At 49.4% G+C, this 23,880-nt stretch overlaps 2 protein-coding genes across 6 annotated transcripts in view; one reads left to right on the top strand and one right to left on the bottom strand.

Annotated features, from left to right (window-relative positions):
• The window catches only part of NINJ2 (ninjurin 2), a 47,138-nt gene extending 42,969 nt beyond the window's left edge, over positions 1–4,169 (top strand). For 2 of the 5 annotated variants that reach the window (XM_040562502.1, XM_040562517.1), the window contains 3 exons: positions 1,124–1,355; positions 2,089–2,273; positions 3,159–4,169. In XM_040562502.1, the coding sequence (XP_040418436.1) occupies positions 1,145–1,355; positions 2,089–2,252 (375 nt within the window). In that variant the 5' untranslated portion in view covers positions 1,124–1,144 and the 3' untranslated portion in view covers positions 2,253–2,273; positions 3,159–4,169. Of the gene's footprint in view, positions 1–526; positions 546–728; positions 848–1,123; positions 1,356–2,088; positions 2,274–3,158 lie in introns of those variants that run through there. The other 3 variants (XM_040562491.1, XM_040562508.1, XM_040562482.1) reach the window with 3 other exon arrangements.
• Positions 4,170–5,765: 1,596 nt separating this feature from the next.
• The window catches only part of B4GALNT3 (beta-1,4-N-acetyl-galactosaminyltransferase 3), a 60,391-nt gene continuing 42,276 nt past the window's right edge, over positions 5,766–23,880 (bottom strand). Inside the window, exons 5-20 of the mRNA XM_040562176.1 lie at positions 23,623–23,713; positions 22,669–22,769; positions 22,244–22,311; positions 21,611–21,689; positions 21,090–21,156; positions 19,189–19,332; positions 18,666–18,775; positions 17,651–17,751; positions 16,283–16,359; positions 14,820–15,819; positions 12,943–13,241; positions 12,555–12,708; positions 11,753–11,825; positions 11,132–11,285; positions 10,486–10,612; positions 5,766–9,685 (exon numbers count right to left, since the gene is read on the bottom strand). Of these exons, the coding sequence (XP_040418110.1) occupies positions 9,577–9,685; positions 10,486–10,612; positions 11,132–11,285; positions 11,753–11,825; positions 12,555–12,708; positions 12,943–13,241; positions 14,820–15,819; positions 16,283–16,359; positions 17,651–17,751; positions 18,666–18,775; positions 19,189–19,332; positions 21,090–21,156; positions 21,611–21,689; positions 22,244–22,311; positions 22,669–22,769; positions 23,623–23,713 (2,754 nt within the window). The 3' untranslated portion in view covers positions 5,766–9,576. The remainder of the gene's footprint in view (positions 9,686–10,485; positions 10,613–11,131; positions 11,286–11,752; positions 11,826–12,554; positions 12,709–12,942; positions 13,242–14,819; positions 15,820–16,282; positions 16,360–17,650; positions 17,752–18,665; positions 18,776–19,188; positions 19,333–21,089; positions 21,157–21,610; positions 21,690–22,243; positions 22,312–22,668; positions 22,770–23,622; positions 23,714–23,880) is intronic.

Below are 23,880 nucleotides of genomic sequence, written 5' to 3'. Positions count from 1 at the left end.
AAAGGCACAGCCCTACTTCTAGTACACGCCTGGAGACATCTCTTCTGCCACTCTCAACAAAAGAGGCCCCTCAGAACCACACCTGTCCCTTTTCTACAGATTTATAGGGTCGTCCATCAGACAGCGCTGAGGGCAAAGCTGCCAGCCCTCACTAACAGCTGACAGGAGGCTGATTATCCAGAGTTGAAGCCTGTCTGCTATGTTGGCACATTGTTTTCTTTCTTTTTGACAAAGATCATAGCTTGCTGCAGATATATTCAAACCTTTTGTTATTGTTGCCTTTTTTTTTTTTGTGTGTGTGTGTCAGCTGATGACACTGAGTGAGCTGAAAGCACTTGTCTCCTCCATCTCGTTGTCCTTTAATCATCTGGGGCAAGGCAGCTGACGGAGGAACTCACTTAAGGATGATAGAGAAAAGGTAGATGGCTAAAAGCAGCCAAATGACCTACACCTTGTAATTAGGTTAAAAGCAACCAGATGACCTACCCCTTGTAAATACCTGTTTCTCTCCACTGACAAAAACCATGCCTGAATGGTTGGTTCAGGTTAGGTGTGATGAATCCCACCCCTTGTCTCCAAGCATTTTGGTGCCTGACATTTCGAAGAAATAGTGCTTGTGGTTTCAGAAACGGACAAAAAAACATGGATTGTCACATATGCTCTAGTATTTTGTTTAAGCTAGTAGCCAGCAACAAGCGTTCACAGAAGATCCAAAGCCCAGCCACTGACAGCCCTTTGAACAGCCGACTGAAAAAGAAGACCTCTCTTTAAGCCCCCTGAAGTTTGAGGCTTGTCTGTGCCCCGAAGGAAGAGAATTTAATACTGCTTGTAAAATCCCTGTCTCTGGGTCATCTACACTATTTTATCTCTGGACAAGCTTGTTTTCCACACAAATTCCCAGTGTTTTTCTAACCTTGCTGAGCTCTTGATCACTGCAAGTGTTTTGTGCCTATTAACACCACAAGATGACTGCAAGAGAAAGTTGGGTGCTCTCACCAGGTTTAAAGCATGAAGCTTTAACTCTTTCCCAGGCTTTCTAGATAAACCACATGGCAAGGCAGAATAGAGGGTCCTGTCGGCTTAGGAATTGTACCAGTTCATGTGGTTTCTCTTGCCTCCCCAGGGCACAAATCCTCACCTCCGGATGAGCGGCCCGATGAACATCAACCACTATGCGACGAAGAAGAGCGTGGCAGAGAGCATGCTGGATGTGGCACTGTTCATGGCGAACGTGACACAGCTCAAAGCAGTGCTGGAGCAGGGGGCTTCCTTCCAGTACTACATCACCCTCATCGTGCTCATCAGCATCTCCCTCTTCTTCCAGGTGGTGATCGGGATTCTCCTCATCATCAGCGGTAAGGTGGCTGTCGAGATGTGTATGCCCTTGCACGGTGCTGCTGGCAAAGGGGTCGGAGGGAGAAGCCCCTTTCCCCAACCATTCATTCATTATCTCTTCATTATCCTCACCTTTAACCAATGCCACAGTTCTCCTACTGCCATATAGACAGTATATTAAAACCAGTGTTTCAGGCAGGCTTGCCCAGTGCTCCATCTGACATGGGAGTTCCAGCATTTGAGTCTCAAACACATGCCCACTATTAAAAGTGAGCAGAACACCACCTTTTCCTGTATATCCTACGTGCTTTCTTATATGGGATACGGGATCTGAGGCCACAGAAAGTCCTGAGGCCCAGCCACAGCAGGGTGTTTCCAGCCTTGTCCCCTGTGTCACCCAGCCTTACCTTGGCACGTCCCACAGCCATGCAGTGGGTGTCATATGGCACGTGCCTGGCCAGCATGCAGCAGTGACTCGGCTGCTTTGGGTTGGCCATTGTAGGGCCATGGCACCCACATGGCAAAAAGAGATGCGTGACATAAAAGGCAGATGGTTTTCCCCTGCTCTGTCCTCCTACCTTGTCATAGGGAAGGCTGTGCCCACTGTAAAGCTCCTGGGACTATTCCCCCAGCAATGTGGCTGCTGTGTCCAGGGCCACCATGGACATTTGCCAGGCAGGGAAGGCTTGCAGGGGCTGGGGGACTTGGAGTCAAGACACAAATCACGTTTTGTTTTTGCACTGAATCACACAGCTCGCCTGAACCTGAATGACGTAGCAAAGCAACCCCGCCTGAATATACTCAACAATGCTGCCACAGCTCTCATCTTCATCACAGTCATCATCAACATCTTCATCACAGCCTTTGGGGTGCAGAAGACAGGCCTCTACCCTACCAGGAATTTTCGACCTTATTAAGTCAAGGGGCAATGGAGCCAGGTAAGAAAGGGGTGAGTCCCCATCGCTGCCAGCCCCTGGAGGGGCTCTCAGCCTCAGAAAGCATCATTGAAAGGTGGATAAGCAGAAGGCAATGCTGCACGGACACACAAAGCCTTTCCAGGGGCATGCTGTTGTCCTGCGGGCACCCAGGGTCATTGAACAATTTCCTTGTTCAATGGGAGAAGGAGGATTTCCTTGCTTGGTCTGTAAAGCAAGAACACCAAACATCCTGACTGATGGGGTTTCAGAAGACTGCGGATCTCGTGCTAGATACCGATAGCAGTTGTGATCCGGAGCTAAATTTGGGAAAGAAAACCGGGCTCATTCTGGGAGGTATCTGAAGATGCAGCATTATCTGAGTAGAAAAAAGAGAAGGTGCTTGGGAAGCAGTGGGGAAAGGGGCTCTTCACCCTGGCTGGTGTGGTTTGGTGGGGGCCATTTTAAGAAGCTAACTCTTATTTTCAGTAGAGAGCCTTGTGAATAAGAGTCCAACCAAACACTTGGGTTCAGAAGTCAGGTCAGATGAGGGAATGGCGTCTTCTTAGGTCAAAAGTCCTTTAAGTCAAGAAGCAAAGTTCAAACCTCTTGCTCACTTGCGTAGACACAGGTTAGAAGGAATAAACTGGGGCAACAGCCAGCAAGAAGGCTTGATAGACACATGACACGATGAGGGAGGAAGCATTTCGGACTCACCGTGAAGGCCAAAATCCTCCATAAAACACCGCTGGCTTGGGGCCTAGCGGGGTGGGAGCGCTGAGGAGCTGCAGCCCCCATGCACAGCGGTGGCTGTGGCGCCGAATGACCCACTCCGTCCTGCCTGTGCCCCTGCCTGTGTGGCATGGAGAGGCCTGCCCCGACCTTACAGCGTTTCTGTCTGTCCTGCAGGACCTGAGCCATGTGCCTGGTGGTGGAAGATCTCCTCTGTATTTGCACCACTTCAGCAGGACCCCGTCAATGAATGCAGAGAACTGGGTTAAACTTTCCAAACTTGTATGCGTTTCCTGGCATGGCAGCCCCTTGCTGTGATGCTCGTGCAGTTCTGCAGGGGTGACAACTTCCACCGCCATCTGAAACTAGAGCAAACTTTGCAGCGATTTCTAGAGAAAGCTGCAGAAACAGCAGCAGGTACACAATTTCAAAGCGTACTTCTGTAAATCTCATCTCTTATTTTAGCTGCCTGCTTCACGTATCCAGTATCGGCTCATTGTGTAGAGAAGACTGGACAATTTACTTTGTAGGATAAATAAACATAAAATGTCCAGCTTTTTGGCTCAGGCATAATTTGCTATATTTAAAGCAGTGCTGTCTAATAGTTTACCTCCCAAATGTAGAAATGGATTTCTCAAACTAAAAAAAAAAGGTTCTCATGGGAGGATAGGAAAGTGTGGGTATGTCAACATGGCTAAAAAGAGTTCAACTATTTTCCTAGTCATTTAAAAATAAAATTAAATGAGAAACAGTTATGAAAACAATCATACATTTCCAGTATTGGGAAAATAACAATGACAGAAAATAGATATCATGATCTGATGTCACTGCCAGGGACCCATCAGGAATGCTGTCTGAGCAGCCTGACAATAGGTAGGAGAAAAACATTATACTTAATGAGACATCCTAGGCTAATTGCCACGATGGGAAACGACAAATGAATAGTGTATTACTTTATAAATAAATCACCATAATTTAAGGTTTTATTACTAACATATTTTTTAAATATCTAATCTTCACATTAACAATATTGGGAACTCTCTTGTACTGCAACATTTTTCCTTACAAAATTTTGAATTACTGATTTTTTAGATTTTATTGAAAGAGTAAAAATGTTGGATCCTAAATTTTATAATTACATAATCATGCTAAAATGAATATTTTAGTAGCCTGGCATAAACCTGTTTAAATAATGATATGCTTTTCTGATTATTAAATGATTTTTTTCCTTCGTATGGCAGAATCAATCTGGCTATTTCATTTTGCATAATCTTACCACCACTGGGAAAGAAATGACATGGAAATTTCTACGTATTAGTCTTCAGGAGCTACTAGGAGTGACTGACATTTTTAAAAATAGTATATGATATTTAAAGATATGGGCAGATTCCATTTATACTCCATATCTGAGTTCAAAGAACAAAATTTCTGTTTAGAGGTGGCTCTTCTTTTGCAGGGAGATCATGAGCAACCTTGCCAACAACAGCACCTGGGTAAGGCTGCGGGCAGCACCAGGTTGTGGCTGCAAATCACAGGGGCTATTTTGCAGCTGCAGGGCAGTTGCGTAGAAAGTGCAGGTGGCAAAGAACAATTACGTTATTTTCCAGAATTGTAATTAGCAAAGTTGAGCGCTGTCCTGGGCTGTTCTGTGCATCAGGTAAAGACTCGCCCTCCACTTTGTCCCGGGGATGACAGGTCTGGGGTGGCAGGGAGTTTGCTGCCTGTCTTGGTCCTCAGTCGCTGCTGACACCAACAGCAAATGGGGGTGGATGTACCTGAGATGCCTCTGTTACCCTGCTCTCCTCCAGAGAGAGCCTTCACTGTAGAGGCAGAAATGCTAGATTCAGACAGTGGAAAACCATCAGCTAAGGGCTTGCAGCCACTGCTGGCCAGCTGGGTTGATGAAAGGGTGAAAAATGGTGCGCCCTGTCTGCAGATCCCAAATCCTGTGAGTCACTGCTTCACAGAGCAGGAGGCAAAGCAATTAGCATTGATGAGTGAATGCAACAAAAAGAAAGGTTCATCTGGGAAAGATGCAGCAAGGGGAAATTCATTACCAGACCTTTAACTTCAACATCACCATCTCAGAGAGCTGCCAAGTCAGGTACAGCGGTGAGCGAGGCTGGCCCGCGTGGAGAGGGATTCCCGATAGCTGGCAGAGGGGAGCAGACGACCGGCAGTGTGCTGGAACGCTTCTCCCGTCACCTTGAATTACCGTTTCCCATTTTAATGGGATCAGAGTCATTAGCAACCTTGGCTGCCTTTTTCCTTCTCTCTGTCTGACCCCTGTTTGTGCCAAGCTTTTTATACCCAAAGGAGGCAGAGCTGAAGTGAAGAGGGTATGAATTTTAATCCAAGTAAGCAGTTGCCATTAAAGAGCTGGCTGCCCATTGGCATAGGTGGTGCCAAGCACCCAGCTTGGGTCTGGACTCACCTGCAGCCTTCTGGAGGAATTGTCCCCTGCTTGCAGGAGAGACAACTTCATTCTCCGCATCATTGTCCACAGCATTGCTGCTTTGCTGGGGCACGCGTTTGTCCCATGTTTCTGCCCTGCTCCATGGGATAAGGAGACAAGACAGGAGAAAATCTGTTTTGTTACCATCCCCTTCTCTAGGGCACCCTGCCTCAAGGGGTCTACGAGAGGTCTTGCTCCTGGCCAACCTCGCTTGCAGCATCTCATTGCCTACAGCCTCAGCTCCAAGAGGCCAGAGGAGCAACATCTGGTTCCTAACCTCTGCTGTGTGATGATGTGGGTGTGCAAGAAACACGCAGACAGAACTGAGCTCTTGTAGGAAGACAATGTATTTATAAAATGTGGGGGAGAACCAGTACATCCCCCCAGTTCTAACAGAGAGGTGGCCCAGGGGTCGTCTTGAAGGCACAGAGCCACTTTAAGGCAGATAATTCCAAGGTACAGTCCAGATTTTTAACACAAGGCATTGGTATCTAAAAAGTGAACAACATCAGACATTTTTAGGCAATGAAAAGAGGCGAGATGTTCACACCAGGCAAACATTAAAGACAAAACAAGTCACATTACTGTTTTCACACAATGCATTTCTCAGTCCTTCTTGGTTTCCGTTGCTGAACCACAAAACAAACCTCAGGCCCAAACACACTGGGGAATGAAAGAGTCCTGATGGTGGAGCTGGCGCCTGTGGGCAGAGCCACCTTGCAGTGCAGCCCGCCCTCAGGAGCCCCATGTCCCCAGCCCGGCCACATCCTGCTGCAGGGAAAGCCTGTTCCTGCAGCGTGGCCCACCATTTCCCCAGCCGTTCCCAACCGGGGACCTACCGCAGCAGCTCCCTCCCTGCCTGTGCACCTGGTATGAAGGAAATGGTGTGCAACCCATTTCCTCCTGCCTCCGAGACAGGACGTGGCCAGGATGCACACGCAGGCCAGGAATGCAGGGTAAACTTCACCGCAAACTCAGGCACAGCTTCCTCACGATTCCCTGCGACAGGAACGAGGCTGACTCCTGGGGGAGGTCAGCTTCCCTGCTTTGGCGAAGCCAGGCTCCCAGTAGCACTGTGGGAGCTGTGCCGATCCCCAGGGTGAGCCCTCTGCAGCAGCAGAAGGGAGCCCACTCTTCATAACTCTGTTTAGAGGGGAGGAAAAAGCTGCAGGTTGTTTAGGAAGAGGGGCAGCAGCCTGGCACTGCTTGCCCAAGATTTTCTGCTGGCTGGCAAGCCAGCGAGCATGTAGCCCGTCCTCTGCTTGCAACCCTGAGCACTCTCTGAGCTTGTGGGCTGGAAGATGGCTTCTGGCTCCATGGGCTCTCTCCAAGCTCCTCCATGGGGGCTGCCAACTAGTACCAATTAGTATTAATTGTGTTTACCACCGCATTGCTCAAATACCAACGAAGAATGCCCATTGTGCTAAGAACAGAAGAACAGTTGTGATGGCAGTTTTTACAGTGGGGACACCAGCCCCTAGGAAACTGGACCGAACCCCAGTAAGTCCTTCCATGTCCACCAAGGAGTCCCTACGAGGTAAGCAGCTCTGCTTGCTCCTGGTCTGGGTTACAGGCGTGCAGGATGGAGCAGTCACCTGGCCAGCTAAAGCGTGCGGACGAAATCCTATAATTCCGCTGGCAGTGCTGGAGCAAGGGTTGCACCCTACTTTCTAATCCACTCTTTGCTGGTTATCCTCCCTGGTGAGGAAGAGGAGTTACTCATTATCATATGTATTATATATATTACCTTCCCTGCACCTGACATCAGGGTTACCACCAAATCCACCATCTCCCCATCTGCAAAACAGGCACAACACCGTTCTCTGCTTCACGGGGCCAAGCTGCTAACGCCTGGCTGCGTCCCCGCTGCTCGACCCCTCTGCCAGCCTCTCCCCATGCCGCAGGAGCTGCCTGACAGAGCCAGCCCGGACAAGCTGCAAGCACAGCCTCAGCATCTGGAGAATATCTCACTTGCGTGCTCATGAGGTTGTGCCTGTGTCTGCGAGTGAAGCGCAGGCTCCGACACGAAAGCACGACCGACAATGCGTGTTCCAGGCAGAAACAGAGCTTATTGCAACACTACATCCCCGGGCTCTGGCCTCCTAAACTCACATAATGCATTTAAAAAAAAAAAGTTGACAGTTGTCAGCCTCTTCGCCCTCCACCCAAGGGTAGCATTTCGTTCCTTACTGTCTCCATAGGAAGAGTACTTTCCCTCATTAAAAAGACTGCTCTGGCTTGGGCAGAAGGCTGAGGCTGTCTCTTTTTAGATACTCAGCATCTATATTCTGGCAAAGGCTCCATGGGCTGAGAGACAGAGCAGTCTCTCGCATACTTCTCACCATAGCTGCACACTGAGGCTTCCTTAAATCGGGTTGACTCCATCAGTCCCAAAGCCCAGACCGAGGCAACCAGATGATTTGACAAGATTTACATCTCACGTGCCAGGACTTGCATGTTCAGTTTTCTACTGCAATAGTGGAACCTGATGGGCTCGCCAAGCACCATAGAATTAATAACAAATGAATACCAATTCCGAATTGGCATCCACTCCATCAGTCTGAACGCAAACAACTCTAGTACCATGTCAGCATCGCTTGTATGCTGCATACCTCCACTGCTCACTTTTCAACAGCTCCCTGCAGAGCTGGGAGCCATCAGCAGCATCCTATGTCACACTCCCTGCTGAAGTGTGAGATCAGTAGCAGCCTTTTCAGCATTGTACAGGGACCTTAAAGCTGCAGTGCAGAGCGCTGACTGTGCTGCTGTGGATCTTTGGATTTCTGCAGTCTTGTAAAATGGTTTTAGGGGTAAAAATCTTGCCTTGCATTAGTGGGAGTTTTAGGGGCTGAGAATTCGCTCTAGTATCAGGCTGGCTCTTCCCACAGCTCTTTTATTGTGCCAGCATGGGTCTGCCCATCGTTTTATTCACTCAACCCTCTTCTGCCCTCACTGTTCCTTGCACCCAGTGCAAGTGCCAAGGCCTGAGGCCACCTCCCCTGTATCAGGCCAGAGCTGCCAGGGCTGTTCCAGAAGTGAAGCACCAACAGCTGTGCCAGTTCTTCCACCAATGCAAACAAGTCTGCTCTTTAGATAAAAGCCAAACTATGATAAGACCTCACTCTGAGGCCATAACTTATTAAATTAACCTTTAGATGCTGCATAAATGTACAGGATTTAGAGAGCAGAATAATCTGTCTCCTCTTTTTCTAACAAAATCACAATATCTCAATAAAATATTGCCACTTCTCCCTGCTAGGGTTTCCCTGATATTGTAAGGACAAACACGCATGTCTGTCAGATAAGGTTGCAAAATTCCTCCTGAGATGCCCTCCTAGCGTCTCTGTATAACCCTCCACTATCCTCAGGCAGTGGATCAATAATTCAGGGAGAGTTGAAACATCAACCCCTGCCACCTTGCTCAGCTGCAGGCAAATGTGTCTCTCATGGGAACTGTACTTGGGTCTCAATCCACAGCCCATAATTTACTGAATGAGCACGGTTTCTCATAATGATTGAAGTGAAAAGCACAGAGAAATGTCTAAGCACCAGCAGCCTAAAGTGCTTATCAACTCCTCCTCATCCAGATCTTTCTGGGGTCAGCACACGGGCATGTGGACACAATACAGTTCAGAGAACAGATTTTGGTCCCCTGTCCAAAAGTATGGATACCAGAGAGCTGGGGCAGGGGTTGAGAGGGAAGGAGAGGTTTTTTTTCCATTTTTTTTTCTTCCCTTTTTTCTTCAAGTATTGAAAGAAAAACTGCGTTCCTTTATATAAACCATTCTGGGCTTAGCCGAGATCTTTGTTTGTTTGCTTTGCACCACGCAAGACTCGACAGGAAATATGGCACCTCTCCCGCTGTGCCATCCACCAGACTGCACGGCAGGGAACACGACTACTTCACTGGGCGACAGCTTCCCCACACGGCTTCCCAGTGAGATGCGGATCCCATGTTTTGGATGCAGTGGCTCCCAAGAGAAGCTCCTCTAGCCTGACCGTCCCTTCTTCAGCTGGGCCGTCCCGTCGGAGGGCTCTGGGGGCAGAGGGAGAGTTTGTGCGCTTGGCTGTGTGCCTCGATAAAGTGCACGCCGGGGCGAGACGGTGGACGGTGCTGCCGGGCAGCTTTGGTGTTGAAGGCTACAATGTCTTCAGCTGGCGCCGGTTCCACATGCCCCGCTTCGAGTGGAACCAGTGGAAAAAGTTTCTCAGGGAGAGGCGCTCCACTTCCAGCCCAGCCTGCAAGATCCTGGCAGAAAGGAGAAGGGTAAATGTAGGGAAATCTTGATGACAATGATACCAGGGGGCTTAGGCACGGGACATCTCCTTTAAGCAGTCCTGTTGTCAACACACCACGACCAAGCTCAAGAGTCCAGGAGAGCTCAGGGTATCTCCTATCCACAATCAGGCATCTAATGACACTTGCTGAGTGTTTATAGACCCCTGAGAGCAGGACTGGTTGGGAACAGGCCAGCTGCATGTGCCAGGTGAGGAGGAAATCCCATCAATCCAAGATGGGATTGCTTAGGATGTTAGACTTTTCCTCAGTGAGCTGACAGAAAAGACACGAGAGGCCCCAAAACCTACAAACCCTGAGGCCTATGATTTGTACAGCACAGGCCCCACATCATAAACTTCTCAGAGACCGTAACCCTACCTCGTGATCCTAAAATGTCTCTCTGACAATTGTTCTTATGGGTGATTGCTATATGTAGTTTGGAAAGTTTGAGGGACCCAAACTGTGCACTGCACTGATTCAAGAAGACAAAGTCTCCATGACCACCAGTGCCCAATCTGCCCATGGCCAACCAGCAGTGTGACTGGAAGACATCGGGAAACAGCTCCTCTCTTATCAGTGGCTGTATTTTGGGTACACTTACATACTGGTTTTGAGGTCAGGACTTCCTCAAAGACTCTCCCTCACTGCCCAAGCTGATGGTTGCATTCACCACCTCCATCTCCTCAGATCCCCACTCCCTGGTCATTGTTCTTCTGTAATCTAACATGTCTCCCCTCCTGAGCACAAGACTGATGACAATGAATACTTACCTGTCCAGGAGTTCCCAGTCTTCTCCTCCCCAGCGGTCCCGAAACTCTTTCGTGTTCATCCCTCCGATCTTGTCCAGGTCAGACTTGTATATGCCTAGAAGACCAAACCCATTCACCTCCCAGTAGCCTGAGGACAGCACAAAAGAGGCACAGGCATGTTGGTGCTTTGAACCATCAATGACTCAAGAGTAATTTGCTTTTGTGGGGGCTCAGGATGACCACCTCTGTCTAAGGGAAATCCTATGCCCAGACGATCTATGTCACTTTCCTCCCCCTGACTTGGGTTGCTTTTCCTCACCCCTGGGCTAGCAGCTGTCCTCAAGAGGGCAGGCTTCGCCCTCTAAGACAGAAATTGATGGAAAGGAGTAAAAGAGGGGCTTTGAGGTACTCAAATCCACTGAGAGCTCTAAGAGATGACCAGGAGAAATATCATATAAAGGACTCTTTTGGCTCTGGTCTCAAATGTCAAGTACCCAACACAGTTAAACACCATCCTCTGCCTGATGCACTCTCACCTGGTGGCGCTGGTGGTACCTTAAGCTCCAGACTGTGATAGCAACAGAGGACCAAGTCTAGAGGTTGCAGGCACCCTCCTCCTTTCCCCATTCCCCGAGGTCTAAGCACAAGGGGCTCTGCTCCCTCTTACCATCAGGCCACTGTGGGGACGTGCCACAGTGCAGCCTCATGACCATGGGTGCGAAGGCCATCTTGCCTTCCACGCAGTGCTTCCGGACCGAATCGATGATGCCGGCTGGGAAGTGGATGTGGAGGTCGCAGAGGAAAATGATGCTGTGCGGATCCTGGAACCAACCACGTCAGTTAGGAAATAATAGGGTGACTTTAAGTGAGGCTTTCTTGAGGGACAGGAAGACAGAGATATGGGAGTCAGCTGAAGAGGCACTCATTGCTAGATCAGAAACTGAAATCCTAGGGGCTGGCAGAACTGCCACTGGCTGGCTGTTCAACAGTAGTTATGAGATTCTACAACTATGATCTGGCAAAGCCAATATCATGAAGCTGCTACTGATGATTTCCCTCCTGTCTCGTGGTCTGAGCAGGTGGGCCAAGTACCTCATGGGCCCCAGGGACTGGTCTGCTCAGATGAAGGGGCGAGGTCCTTGCTCCAGAGAGACCGGAAACACACTATGTTTGATCTGTTCTGTTGGGCTATTCCCTAAAAACCAGCATGTTCGGTATGAAAGGCAAGAGGTAGTGCAGAACACGTACCAGAAACCCTCCTATCCACCTGACAGCTCCCCAGGCTTACCGTCACGAGGTCTATCCCTGCCTGCAGCCCAGCAGAACGTTCGAAATTCCCCGTCAGCTTCAAGTACCTATAGCTGGGGGTCAGACAGGAAAGAGAAGTTCAGCGTCTGCAGGTTCATAAGCACAGAAAGCACCCCTAGCAGCAGTACACCATGGGTGTCATGCTGAGGAGCTGTCCCTCACCCCTGTGCACCCTCAGGAGGAGGACAGCCTTTGTGCAAGCATGCAAGCTCAGCACTACCCCAGCTCCCAGTGTGCCCTGAGGGTCTTTCTCACGTATCCAGCAAGGATAGGGCAGTCCTTAGCAAAAGTCCTGCCAGCTCTATTTCTGTTGTACCTCTGGGACCCCCTAGCACTGGAAAGGGCCAACCAAGGCTGTTTCAGGTCAGAATACAATAAACCATAGAGCTATTCCAGCAAGAGGAGTCCCTGGAAGTCTCCACGCTCATTTCTTACAGCTTTCTTGTCTTCTCTGGCTTCCCTCTCCCCCATCACTGTACAACTTGCTCTCTGTCCTCTCTTGCACACTTGAACAAAACCCTGGAGAAAAGAGATGTACCTGGATGGATGACTGCAACAGGTATTGCCTTAGAGTTTTATAACACTATTATAGCAGCATACACGTAAGCACATTATAACAACAATATAGCATGTACACATGCAAGGATATCATCTTCCAGTTTCCAGCTGCAGGAGGCTGTGGACGATTGACCAGAGACAAAGATTGACAGAGATTTGCAGATGTGCTGCATTTGCAGGAATATACTTGTGAGTAGTTTTATGTGACCAGCCAGCACTCTCACCTGTGCAAGCTAGACCTTTTCAGAGCCTTCTCTACATCCATGTCATCGCTGCTGTAATCCGTGATGATGACGTTGAAGTAAGGATCCTTAGTGACTCGGAACAGCTCTTCCATGTCAGAGATGAACTGCAGCACCCAACGTGCCTGGTTTTTCACTGGTTGTATTGCAAGAAGGGAAGAATCGAAGGAAAACTGATTTCAAAGATGGCATGGCTTTCAACAAGCAAGGCTTCTTGCCTCAAGCCCTACTAACATTGCAGGGATGCTGAAATAGGTCCAGGCTGAAAACTTGGACCAAAGAGACCAGAAATTGGTATGGGCTCTTTCCCAAGGTGTGACAGGGATTTTCTCTGAGCCTTTTAAGTCCCATGAGGGTAGGTTCCCCTTACCTGGCACCACGAAGTGAACCACGGCACGGTGGTTCCAGGAAAAGCCTTGGGGCCAGCACAACTCTGGCTCTTTCACCACAGCCATCAGGTGCCGCCGGCGACCCCACGCCAGGTTCCTCATGTTTCTCTCTTCCTGCTCATCACCGCCAATGCCCTGCCAGCCCCGTGCAAAGATGTACTCGGAGAAGCGGACAAGACGCTCTCCCTGCTCCAGCAGCTCCAGCTCCAGCAGGTAGCGGCTTCCCCGCATGCGGTCCTGGCGTTTCTCCACATTCACAATCCGCTGCAGCTGGAACTGCCTGCAGGAGACACGGCCAGGGTGAGCACGTCCCCTGTACACCAGCCCCTCTCCCATCTACGCCTTGCTTGGCTCATTTGGCTCTGCCAGGCTCTTTCCTCCTGGGTTAGCACAACCCTTTTTGTCCCCAGCTTCCCCCCCTTCACTGCACCACTTCAGAAGTCCCATGGGAAGGCTTAGCACCTGTTTCCTAAATCCACAAGCATGTGGGATTAGACCCGGGATCCTGGCCAAGAGAAAATAGTTGGCAAAGGAAATGAAATAAAAGGTGACACAGAAAATAACAAACGTGTCTGAATGATTGTAGGGCTGGTAAATAGAGAGTGTATTCAACACCTCTTTTAAAGATCTTGGCACAGGAAGTATGGCTGGGTTGGTGAAATTGGCTGATGACAGCTTATCAGCCAATAACAAGGACTAAGGCTGAGCAATCCTACAGTAAAGACTGGGATGAGCTGTAGATCCAGAATGGCCAAAATGGAATGAAATGCCAAATCATGTCCTTTTAGATAATAACAAGAATTTCTGCTGTAAAATGGATGCTCGTCAGTTAAAAATGCTAAGGAAACCTTGAGAGTACCTATCATTTACACCATGACTGTGACTAACCTGGCTCTGAAAAAAACAAACACAATTGTAAGGGGTAGCATGAGGGCTACTTCCAGCAGGGATTAAGAACTAATAACTGCATTCTATAAAAAATCCAGATTATTGGCCATTTATGGCCAGGCAAACTAACCCAAACTGAAACAAGCATGGAAAAGGATAGATAAGAAGATCGTGGAAATAGAGGCCAGCTCATCAGAAGGGCTGAGGAAAGCTGGACGCTTATAGAGGCTCATAGGAGATACGTTTGTCTGCTAGAAACGCAATCAAAATGATAAGTCTCAGCAAGAAGAACCTTATCAGGGCAATGTAAATACAGAATACCAGAGAAAGCTGATCTCTAGTGGGTCACCAGAGCAGTGAGAAGCTGGGACATCTTCCCAAATCAGTGCTAGGATCTAGAAATCTAACTACTTCTAAGATGGAGGTACATATGTTCAGATAAAGGGTAAGATACTTGGTTGTTTCTGAGGTCAGTGTACTGATCCACAATATCTGACTGCTCCCTTCTGGTTCTGTGCCCTAAATGGTGCTGGATTCACAAACTGAGGGGTGACGGGCATTAAACCACATTCATAAGGAGCCCCAGTCCTATTTCATATCAGCAGGGTTTCTTAACCTTCAGTTGGTAAAACGCTCCTATGCGCTCTCAGTGCTTACACTGTGCAAGGAGGAAGCCAGCAAAGGGTCAGTGATGCCAGCTGGACTGAAATCTTTCACATGTACGGCCACCAGCTTTTGGAGGGTGATATTCAGCCCCCAGACATGATCTGATGTCCAATAATTCTGATTTTTCAGCTCAAAGAGGTGTTTAAAGCCCAGTTTTTTACATAGAATCCTTGCCTTAAGTTTTATTTTCCAAATCTAGTTTATCTTCCGATTCATTCTAGCTGCTCACATCACAGGTATTCCCTGCACAGCGTGGTACACAAGCTCCAGGACACTGTCCCTTGGCTTTCACACTGTGCCTTACCCTTTATTCCTTTGGTTGAGCTTCTTGAGGAAGACACGTGCGACTTCCAGGGCCTCCCTCTCTTTGAGCAGCAGGTTTCCTGACGTGTTGCACTTCAAGTCAATCCAGTCGGTGCGCAGCACATGGAAGTCCAGGTTGCTTGTGCTGAAGGTCTGCTCCCAGTTCACCACTTGGTCAAACACTGGTACGTAATTGAAACCCTCCGGATCCTCCTCCTCTGGCTCCCCATCCACCTCTTCCTCTTCTGCTGCCCTCTCCACAGGCCCTGATTTGCCCTTTGCCAGAGATGCCACCTGTGCCCCTCTCTCACCCATGCCCTTGCCACCGGCCATCTTCTGCTCAGCCACGTAGGCCTCCACTTGGTTCAGCCATTGTGCCAGCCGTGCCGGTTCCTTGCTGGGGCCAGCAGTGGCCACAGGGTGCCTGCCAGCTTCGCCTGGGCCGCCTCTCCCGGCTTGCATGGTGCCTGCAGGCTGCAGCCTGTCCTCTGCAGCGCTGAGGTCTCCTGGAGGTCTCAGCCCTTTGGGAATCCTGACCCCTGAGTCCTTGGTGTTGCTGAGAGGCTGCTCCCTTTGCGACCTGCTCCTAGAAGGTGGGTTAGGCTTTTTAGCAGGTGCTCTGCCCTGGACAACCCTGGCATGCTGTGGAGGGCTCTTGGAGTTGTCTTTGATGCCAGCTTTTAAGTGGGATCTCTTCATCGCTGGGTTCCTTTCTGGGCCAGCCCGGCTGAGGCTTTGGTTGGCAGGGGCCAGTGGTGTTGTCTTGACACCAGACCTTTTCATCCCTCTCCTCTGAGGTGCCTCTCCTGTGTCACCCACTGAGAGGAGCCGCCGACGCTCCCGGAGGGAATAGTCTTCATAGACATGGTCGCTGCCCACCACGCTGCTGGGAGTGGTGCCTGTCGGCTCTGCTTGCCACGTGCCAGGGGGTGCTGGGGGGCCAGTGCTCTCCGCGTCCTGCTCCCCATACTGGAGGTCGTCCAGGTTCCCCTCCTGGAAGCCTGCAGGAGTAATCGCAGTTACACCTCTGGCATCCTCCTTCCGCTTCCCAACCCCACACCCAGCGGTGTTGCCGAAGGCTGGGGAGATGTCTGGCTTAGCCTTCAGCTAAAGGTCTGGCCACAGCTTTGCAGGGCAGGTGTAAGCACAGGCTGCCACACTGCACATTTGTCTCTCTCGTTTCTGCCCACATTTTTGCTGGAATTGTTCCTCAGCTATACTGCAGGCCTGAGAGCTAGTCACCATGTGGTCCTCTAGAGCCCACTGCTTGGTGACCTCCCAGTCTGCCCTTAAGAGAAGTGAATGTGACAGCAAAAATCTCCTCCCACCCACAGCGCTCTACCAGGGAAGGGGTGTGACTTCTTTGGCATGGAAAATCAACAGCTTCCTTCAGCTGGAGGATCACACACATGGAGCGACAGATAAAAGGATCCTCCTGGCTTTGACGCTAGGGCCGGCCCCTACCTGGCTGCTCTGTCTTTTCTCCAGAGTCCAGGCTCTTCTCTAGCCGGTCCATTTTCATGTACTTGTAGAATCCAAATCTGCAAAGGAAAGGACAAAACACCAGTCTGATCAAAGTTATTTTGCCCTCTCCGAATAAATTCTAGCCACTGCTACAGAGGAGATGGCCAATTACTCTGATCACATCTACCCATCATCTCTAGACTCTCCTTTTGCAGCAAGTCATAGGCTATTATCATCACCATCTTTCAGATCTTGGGGCAATCAGATCTTACTCTGTATTGTCAAAGAAATCAGCCTTCCTTGATCATCATCCCAGTTTTTAAGATGTTTTCTTGAGTGCTGCTCCATGTGCACAGGAGGAAATTCCAACATAAGTACACTGAAACACTACTTTAGCCTCCCTTAAATTGCTCCTTAAAGCTCACTTACAATGTAGTACTCACAAGCCTAAGTCACTGTGCTGCAAAAGTGGCTCAGGCAGGTAACTGCAATGATCTCCCTCTCTCTTTTCTCATACCACTGTCTTTGTGCTGTCCCATCGTGTGCCTGTGCTTTAAGCTTTTGGGAGGGGTTTTCCTCCTTCGATTGTTTCCATATGTGCTTGATGCCAAGCAAGATGGGCCCATGCTTCCCAAATGCTGTTATAATACAAATGGTTTGTCAAAGCAAAAAATTTGGGTGGCACCTTCCAGCCCACAGCAGCCACCTTCTCCATTCTCCACAATAGACCCCAGTTTCCTCCCAAACCTACAATACAATCTATCTTCCCAGCCCACAAAACAGACCTGTGGGAAGGAAGATGATCCTGAGCACAAGGAGGCCTCCACCAGCTGTCTTGCTGGAAAAGCAACTCTTTATTCTACAGACAATTCCTCCTGAAAGCAGGGGAATCCTCACACAAGGTATTTCCCTGTGGCTGGGGAACATGCAAGTGGTGGTTCCCTCACAGAGCCATCACTGGAGCTGCACCTTGGTGAGGATGAGCTCCATGCTTCTATCCCTCCAGAGCATGGTTTGGCTTCAACACAAACAGTGACAGCCATCAGGAGGCTCCAGCTGCTGGCATGCAAAGTTTGCTGGCAAATACATTCCCTGATGTATTGGAACAAATATGCTCTGACCCAGCTTCCTGGTTAATAGAGCAAGAAAAGGAGCAGCCGTTTCCCTTTGAGACCTAAACATAATTTCACTTAAAGGAAGCACTGGCCACCCAAAGAAACTATAAGTGCTTTAATGTTTTGCAGGATTTCAGTGATCTTCAAGTTGAGTTCTAAAGAGCTGAATATGAAATTCCACCTTAATTCTAGCCTTCAAACTGTCTCCTCCCTCCCTGCTAGGAAATGCTGCCTCCCCTTTGCAGCATCCTACCTTTCCAAGTAATAGGGGTTTTCCTGATAGAAGCATTTGTTGTCTTTCTCCATATGGCTCAGGCGGCTGTAATCATTTGGGTAAACAAAGGATAAATGAACCTGGGAAGAAGGGAAGAAAGATAAAGCAAAACCCCCGTCAATATATCATTCATAAGATGACCCAGACAAGGTTGCAAGGTGCCCAGCCCTTTTGAGAGGGAGCAGGCACTGCTCACTGTTTGCCTCTCAAAGGCACCCAGTAGCAAGCTGTGAGAAGGGGCGATGGAAAAGGAAAACAGCAGGAAGAGTGCTGGGATGTGTGCATGGGTGTGCTGTTTTCTCTCTCAGCATCTGCATGTTCATCTCTGCATCTGTGTGTTGAAGTCCTGTAACACAGCAAGAACTAGCTAGGACAGTCCTACTGAGGAGATGCAAGGGGACACAGGAGCCCAGAAAGTGTGTGGGGACACCTCCAGGCAAGGCTGAGGAAGCCATGGATGCAAGTCCCACAGGGAGCATAGGCTTCAACCGGCATCCAGGAAGGATGAACCACACTGGTGACCTGTCCCCAGCCCAGCTGGCTCCACCAGAGCTCCATCAGAGTCTGCTTTGCTATGAAGGGGATTAATCCCCATTGTGCTGCATGCCCCACGGATCTGAGCCCCAGCTCTTTTCCAGTTTGAAACCTGTCAGGGGACTTGGTCCATGCACACCACAGTTCACCCCAAAGAGTGTAAAATCCTCAGCCATTATGAGCCTCCATGTGAAGGCAAGCTCAGTGCTTTGGCTTGAGGTCTGAAGGGCTCTGTAGGACACACACACTTGTACCCCAGTGAGACCAGTGAGCAGCACGTAGCACCCATCTCCCTTCTCTTGCCGTTGCCCTCTGGCACATACTGGGATGCTGCAGACCTGAACAGCAGATGGTCAAATCTGCCCAGGAGCTTCGGATGGGTGGCCCATGATTAATAGGGTCTCTCTCCTTCCTTTTTGCATCCCCTTGGGCAAATACCAGCTCAAAGAATAAAACTTACAAACTGGAGGCCCTGGTAGCGCTGCAGAGGAAACCCATTCACCAGGTAGCTGGGCTTGTACGGGCAGTCTGGCAGGGCTCGGCGCAGGCGAGACTTGCTGAGCAGAGGCACTGAGGTGAAGAAACAGGTTGGCAAGCGTTGCTGGAGGAACCCTGCTACAACTGATGCATGAGCCTAGGTATTTCTGGGCCTGCTTTCTATTTACCCATGTGAAATGCTATCAGATACATAAAGCGAACCAGCTAGTACAGTTCATCTATTCACACTGCTCTACAGCACTTACACTGAAATATGCTTGTCGACATTGTGTGAGCCGGACTCTTAAAAAAAGAGGAGATGGGTTTACTCTGTGCTTTGTCTCCTACAATGGAGGATGTTGCACGCTCCCCCTCTCTTCTGCGCTGGGGAGAAAAAGGGGTGGCCTTTGACAGCCACAGCTTGGGAGGACAGCCTTTGTCAGCTGTTCTCCTGCACATGCTGGGGCAGGCTGCAGCTCCCTCCTCAACCCCTCTGCAAGCCTTACCTTTGTAAAGAGTGTCCCGGGGGTCAGGCTTCAACATGTCAGCGGGGTGTGCCTTGCCGCCCGCGCTGTCGGCAGGCCGGCTCGTGTGGCTGGCCAGCGTCTGCGGGATGTGCCCGACCTCATCCATCTTTAACAGCGTCTCGTCTAGAAACCAGAGAGAGAGAACGGAAGGGGGAGGAAGGGCTAACTCATCCCCTGTCTCCAACAGCACCCTTCCCCAGCGTCAGCCCTTTCCCAGTGGTATTGCACCACAGCAATGCCCAAATGGCGCTGACTGGGAGCTTCATCGCTCCTTGTGGGAGGGAAAGGCTTTGACTGGGAAAGCTGGAAGTGCAGAAGCTGTGGGGTGGGAACACAGCTATCCACTGACAGCAAATAAACACAGTGATGTGAGAGGACATGCCAGCAGCGGTGTGCTGCAGGCACCCCAGGCTGACAGGAATTACTGGACACATCTGAATTACTGGCATTGAATTCCGTTTAAAAGCAGACAAAAAAGTTGAATGGGAGGAGAAACCTGAGAAAAGGGAAGCTTCTCCTCTGCTGGAAAAGGAGCTAGACCCTGGGGTAAGGCCTTCAGTGGCTGAGGAGGCTGGTGCTCCAGCAGGGGAATGGATGCCCACAGTAAGCCAGGAGCAATGGGAAGCTTAAACTCAGGCCTGGGCATTGGTTATGTTTTTTCTTGAGTGCTGCTGCCAAAGGATTACATATCTCCTCTGATCTGGCTCTGAAATGAGCAGAACTGAATAAATATCTTAGAAGGAAAGACAACATGCTGCCAAGGGCACTGGGGTTACTGTCAGCAACTTTTGGGTAGAGAACAACACAGGAACCCCAGATAATGTGTGATACAGCCAAAGTCTGGGGTGGAAGAGGGAGACACTGTATGGGCAGAAGGTACCAGATAAAGATAAGACTGAGACTGGAGCACTGTGCCAGCCATGAAAGGATCTTGTGGGCTGTGAGCCACCTCTTCTACAGGGAATTAATAAGCAGAAAAGAACAGAAGAAAAAAGAAAGGGAACAGAAGACATGACTGAAGACCTAGTCCTTGCCAAATGGTAGGTTACAAAAATGCAGCAGCAGGCTGTAATCTAAGACACTGCAAACAGACGTCTGGATTACATCAGGGAGTCTCCCATAGGCAAAAGTGTTAGCATAGGAAAAAAAACACCACCACAGAAATGTTGGAAGGCAACAGTGGTAGATATGGAAAGGGGGAATGTTGGCAGGGGAAAGTGATGCTGACAAAGCTAGATAAGGGAAGGCAGGACTGAGGAGCTCCTTAACTGATAAAGGCATCACTTGATGTGCTAAAAAGGGTTTTTAAAACAGGAGGGACTGGGCTGATGTTCTTGCTGCAATCCAGCAGAAACTTGAAAAGACCTGAAGGGGGCACAGAAAAAAGCTGCAACGTCTGATACCACTAGACGTATCCCATTGTGTCCCAGATCCTCAGTGAAATCTGCTGAAAGTGCACCAGCAGCCCCCTCACCCTAGCCATGTCCAGCTAGCTGCCAGAGCAACCCCATCGCTCCCATGTTGTGGGCTCCATGTTCTCCTAGCTTTCTGCACAACAGGCAGGCAACCTCCACCCTGTGATACCCTCTCTCACACCTCAGTTTCCTTCAACCTTGCAGACTCTCTTCTCTTTCCTTCCTTCCTGACTCTAGATTTCTCTAAAATAATGTTCCAATCCTTCTTCCAATTCTCCTGTATTTAATAACGAGTCACATGCTCACGTCCAGAGTTCTCTCTCCTAACTTGTCTCCACTTCTTTCTTGTAGTGATCTATATACATGGTATTTGGCTGGCTATACTGTGATTCACAGTGAAACACTGATGATAAGTTTTGGAAGAATGGGGAGGTGCTCAAGGAGACCTGTGGTGAAGATACTTACTAGCAAAAAGGGAGAGGTATTGGGAGTCAATGACTTTGAACTTCACATCTGGGTCATTCAGTCTCCACTGGAACAGAGAAACACATTGAAACAAGGTGTTTATACATTTAGCCAAGCCTAGACAAAAGGAATAAGCACCAGTTTTGTTTTGTTTTGTTTTTCCACCAGATGGGCTCACAGCTTTCTCCTTCTTACTATGACAACCTACCCAACAGCAAAAGACTGGCAATGAGCTGAGATCCCCCAGGACTCGTTCAAAGCAGGAAAGGACAAAGAGTTGCAATAGAGACCAGAGAGAGAGCAAAACCATCCCAAACAAACAGAGAAAATGGTCCTGACACAGCCACGATTATCCCACATAGAAGTAGGTAAGGACTCTGGAACGGATTAAATACATCTCCCGCAAAGAGGAGCTGGGGCCTGAGAAGGAAGGAAATCATTACAAACTTTATTCCCAAGCTCTGAGGGGACGAATACACCATTGCCATTTGCATACAGCATGGCCGTTTTCATAGACTCACTGCTACTTCCACATGGTCTGTTCCTTTGTCATCCTGCTTGTGCAGCACCTCAAAGTAGTACCTGCCCGCAGCTGACAACCTGTGAAGAACAACATGTCTGTCACCAACAGCATTAAGGAACATTTCTTAGCTTGTCAGCAGACAATGAGCGGAGAGCAACCACGCCCACGAAACAATCTAATTCTCAGGGTGAGCAGGGATAGGGCTGCCAAGAAAATCCAGATGCCGACAGCTAGATAGGTAACTTCCCTTGTGCACCTGGAGGACTTCAGACCCTTCTCAGGTAACTCTGAATAACTCCCTTTCTGTCTCATCTGCTGGGTTTTGGCTTCTGGGAAACCTGGCCAGTTCCAAGGCAGGAAGCTTAGGGTACAGTTCATAAAAAGAAGTCTGAATTTGCTGATGGCTGCTACCTCTAGGGAAGAAAAGTTCCGTGTTGCCTTTCTGCAGTGAATCAGCAAAGCAACTGGCACAGGTATGGAAGTGTCACTTCAGCTTTGGCGATATCCCAGAGCATTTCCTTTTTCCACATTGCTAAATTCTTCAGAACAAGTCTGTGTTGTTTTCCCCTTTCCTTGTGATTTCCTGGCCATGTGCAAAGGTGGCTGGGAGTGAGGGACTCTGCTCACTCACCTCACCACCTTTGACTGCTGGCTCCGAAATTTTCCAAACTCCCCTGGTGCTGTCCACTCCTTCCCTGTCTGTGAAGAGACAGAAAACGCTGTAATTAAGAGGAATTTCTTCCCTGGTTACTGTGATGGAGCAATAAATAGGGAAAATTGAGCTGCTCCTCCTGGTAAATAGTCTGTGAGATCCACAACCTGTGAACAGATTTCAGGTCTGTAATCATGAACCTGGGGCTGCCAGCTGCAGTGCCAACATGTAACTGGCTTAGGTTACGTCGCGACCTATTTGTCTGGCAACTGTGGCAGTGGTTCCTGTAGCAGGGCAGGAAAAGAAATTTGGCTAGTTCAAGGTAGCATGTAAGACAGGAAGGCATCCATCACCACAGAAACATTCAAGCCTTTATGGAAGAAGCCATGCAGCGTGCACAGTACCTTGCCTACGCTGGCCAGCAGCTGGAGACCAGAGGTCTTTTCATCTGGACTCAACCAGAACTCAGCGTTGTCATCCGCAGCAATGGCAAACTGAAACTCCCCTGTCAAGAGACAGAGGGAGTAAGCAGGGCTCTGGGGTAAGGGCTTGTACACAGAATGGAATATGCTCCTCTAAAATGCTCTCTTTACCCTTTTTTTTCTGGTGATACCAGACTTAGCCTTTGGACATTAACCTCTCCTCTTTTGACCTTTCTGAATTCTCTAGCTCTGCTGTGATTAAAAACCAAACATCACTTACAGGTGCAGCTGGTTCCCTGTCCCTCCTGCATTGGCTTCACCTGACACCTAACCTGGAAAGCTAAGAAGTCTATGCAAGGTCACCCTTGTTTTTGTTCCCAGAGCAAATGTTTTGTGTGAAAAGCCACGTCTGAATGGAGGAATGTGCACGTGGAGCCATGAAGGGAGACAGAGATGTTTGTGTCTGGCTGTGCTGGCCAGGCTACAGGGATGGCAGTCGAGGGCCATAGGACCAGGAGAAAGGGGCGAGTGTTAGCGTGCTGCTCTGGGCAGAAGCACGTAGCTGGGTGACACAGATGTCAGATGGTGTCAGACAGTACTCATGCACCCGGGGAGCAGTAGGAACATGAACAATGTCACGTACAGTCCTGTGCATGTGAGGGAGGGAAGAAAAGCTTACAGGCCACTCGCGCCTACGTACACGTCATGGGGCTGTGCATTCACAACAGCATTGTTTTTTATCTATCACTTCCAATCTGTTTTCTTATGTGCTACTCCTTTCCACCCTACAATGGAGGCAGACGTGCTTCATCCACGCCAGGGCCACAGCCAGCTGGGCTGCCTACGTGAGGGGCCTCACACTCAGTGGGTGAGGGCACCCCTGTGCAGCACCAAGAAGGGACACAAGCAGCAGCACAGTAACCTCAGGGCCCTCACCATCAGTGAAAGGATGCAGGTAGCCAAATATCCGGAGACCGTAGTTGGTCCATTTTGGGGACACTGCCAGTTTCTTCACTGTAGTTCGTGTCTGAAATGGAAGGTGAAAAAAAAATAATTAGATGTGATAGGAACAAGAGGGGAGTGAAATGGTGGGGGACAAAAAACGTGCAATAGGTGGGCGGAGGGAAGTATGAGGTTTCTTTTGGAAGGAGGAAGGGGGATGGTGTGTGATGGATGCAATGGGAAAGAGCAGGT

The sequence above is a fragment of the Cygnus olor genome, chromosome 1, assembly GCF_009769625.2.
Source record: "Cygnus olor isolate bCygOlo1 chromosome 1, bCygOlo1.pri.v2, whole genome shotgun sequence".
Classification (NCBI taxonomy): Eukaryota; Metazoa; Chordata; class Aves; order Anseriformes; family Anatidae; genus Cygnus; species Cygnus olor.
The sequence above is the reverse complement of the archived record's forward strand: the minus strand, read 5'-3'. Positions and strand labels throughout refer to the sequence as shown.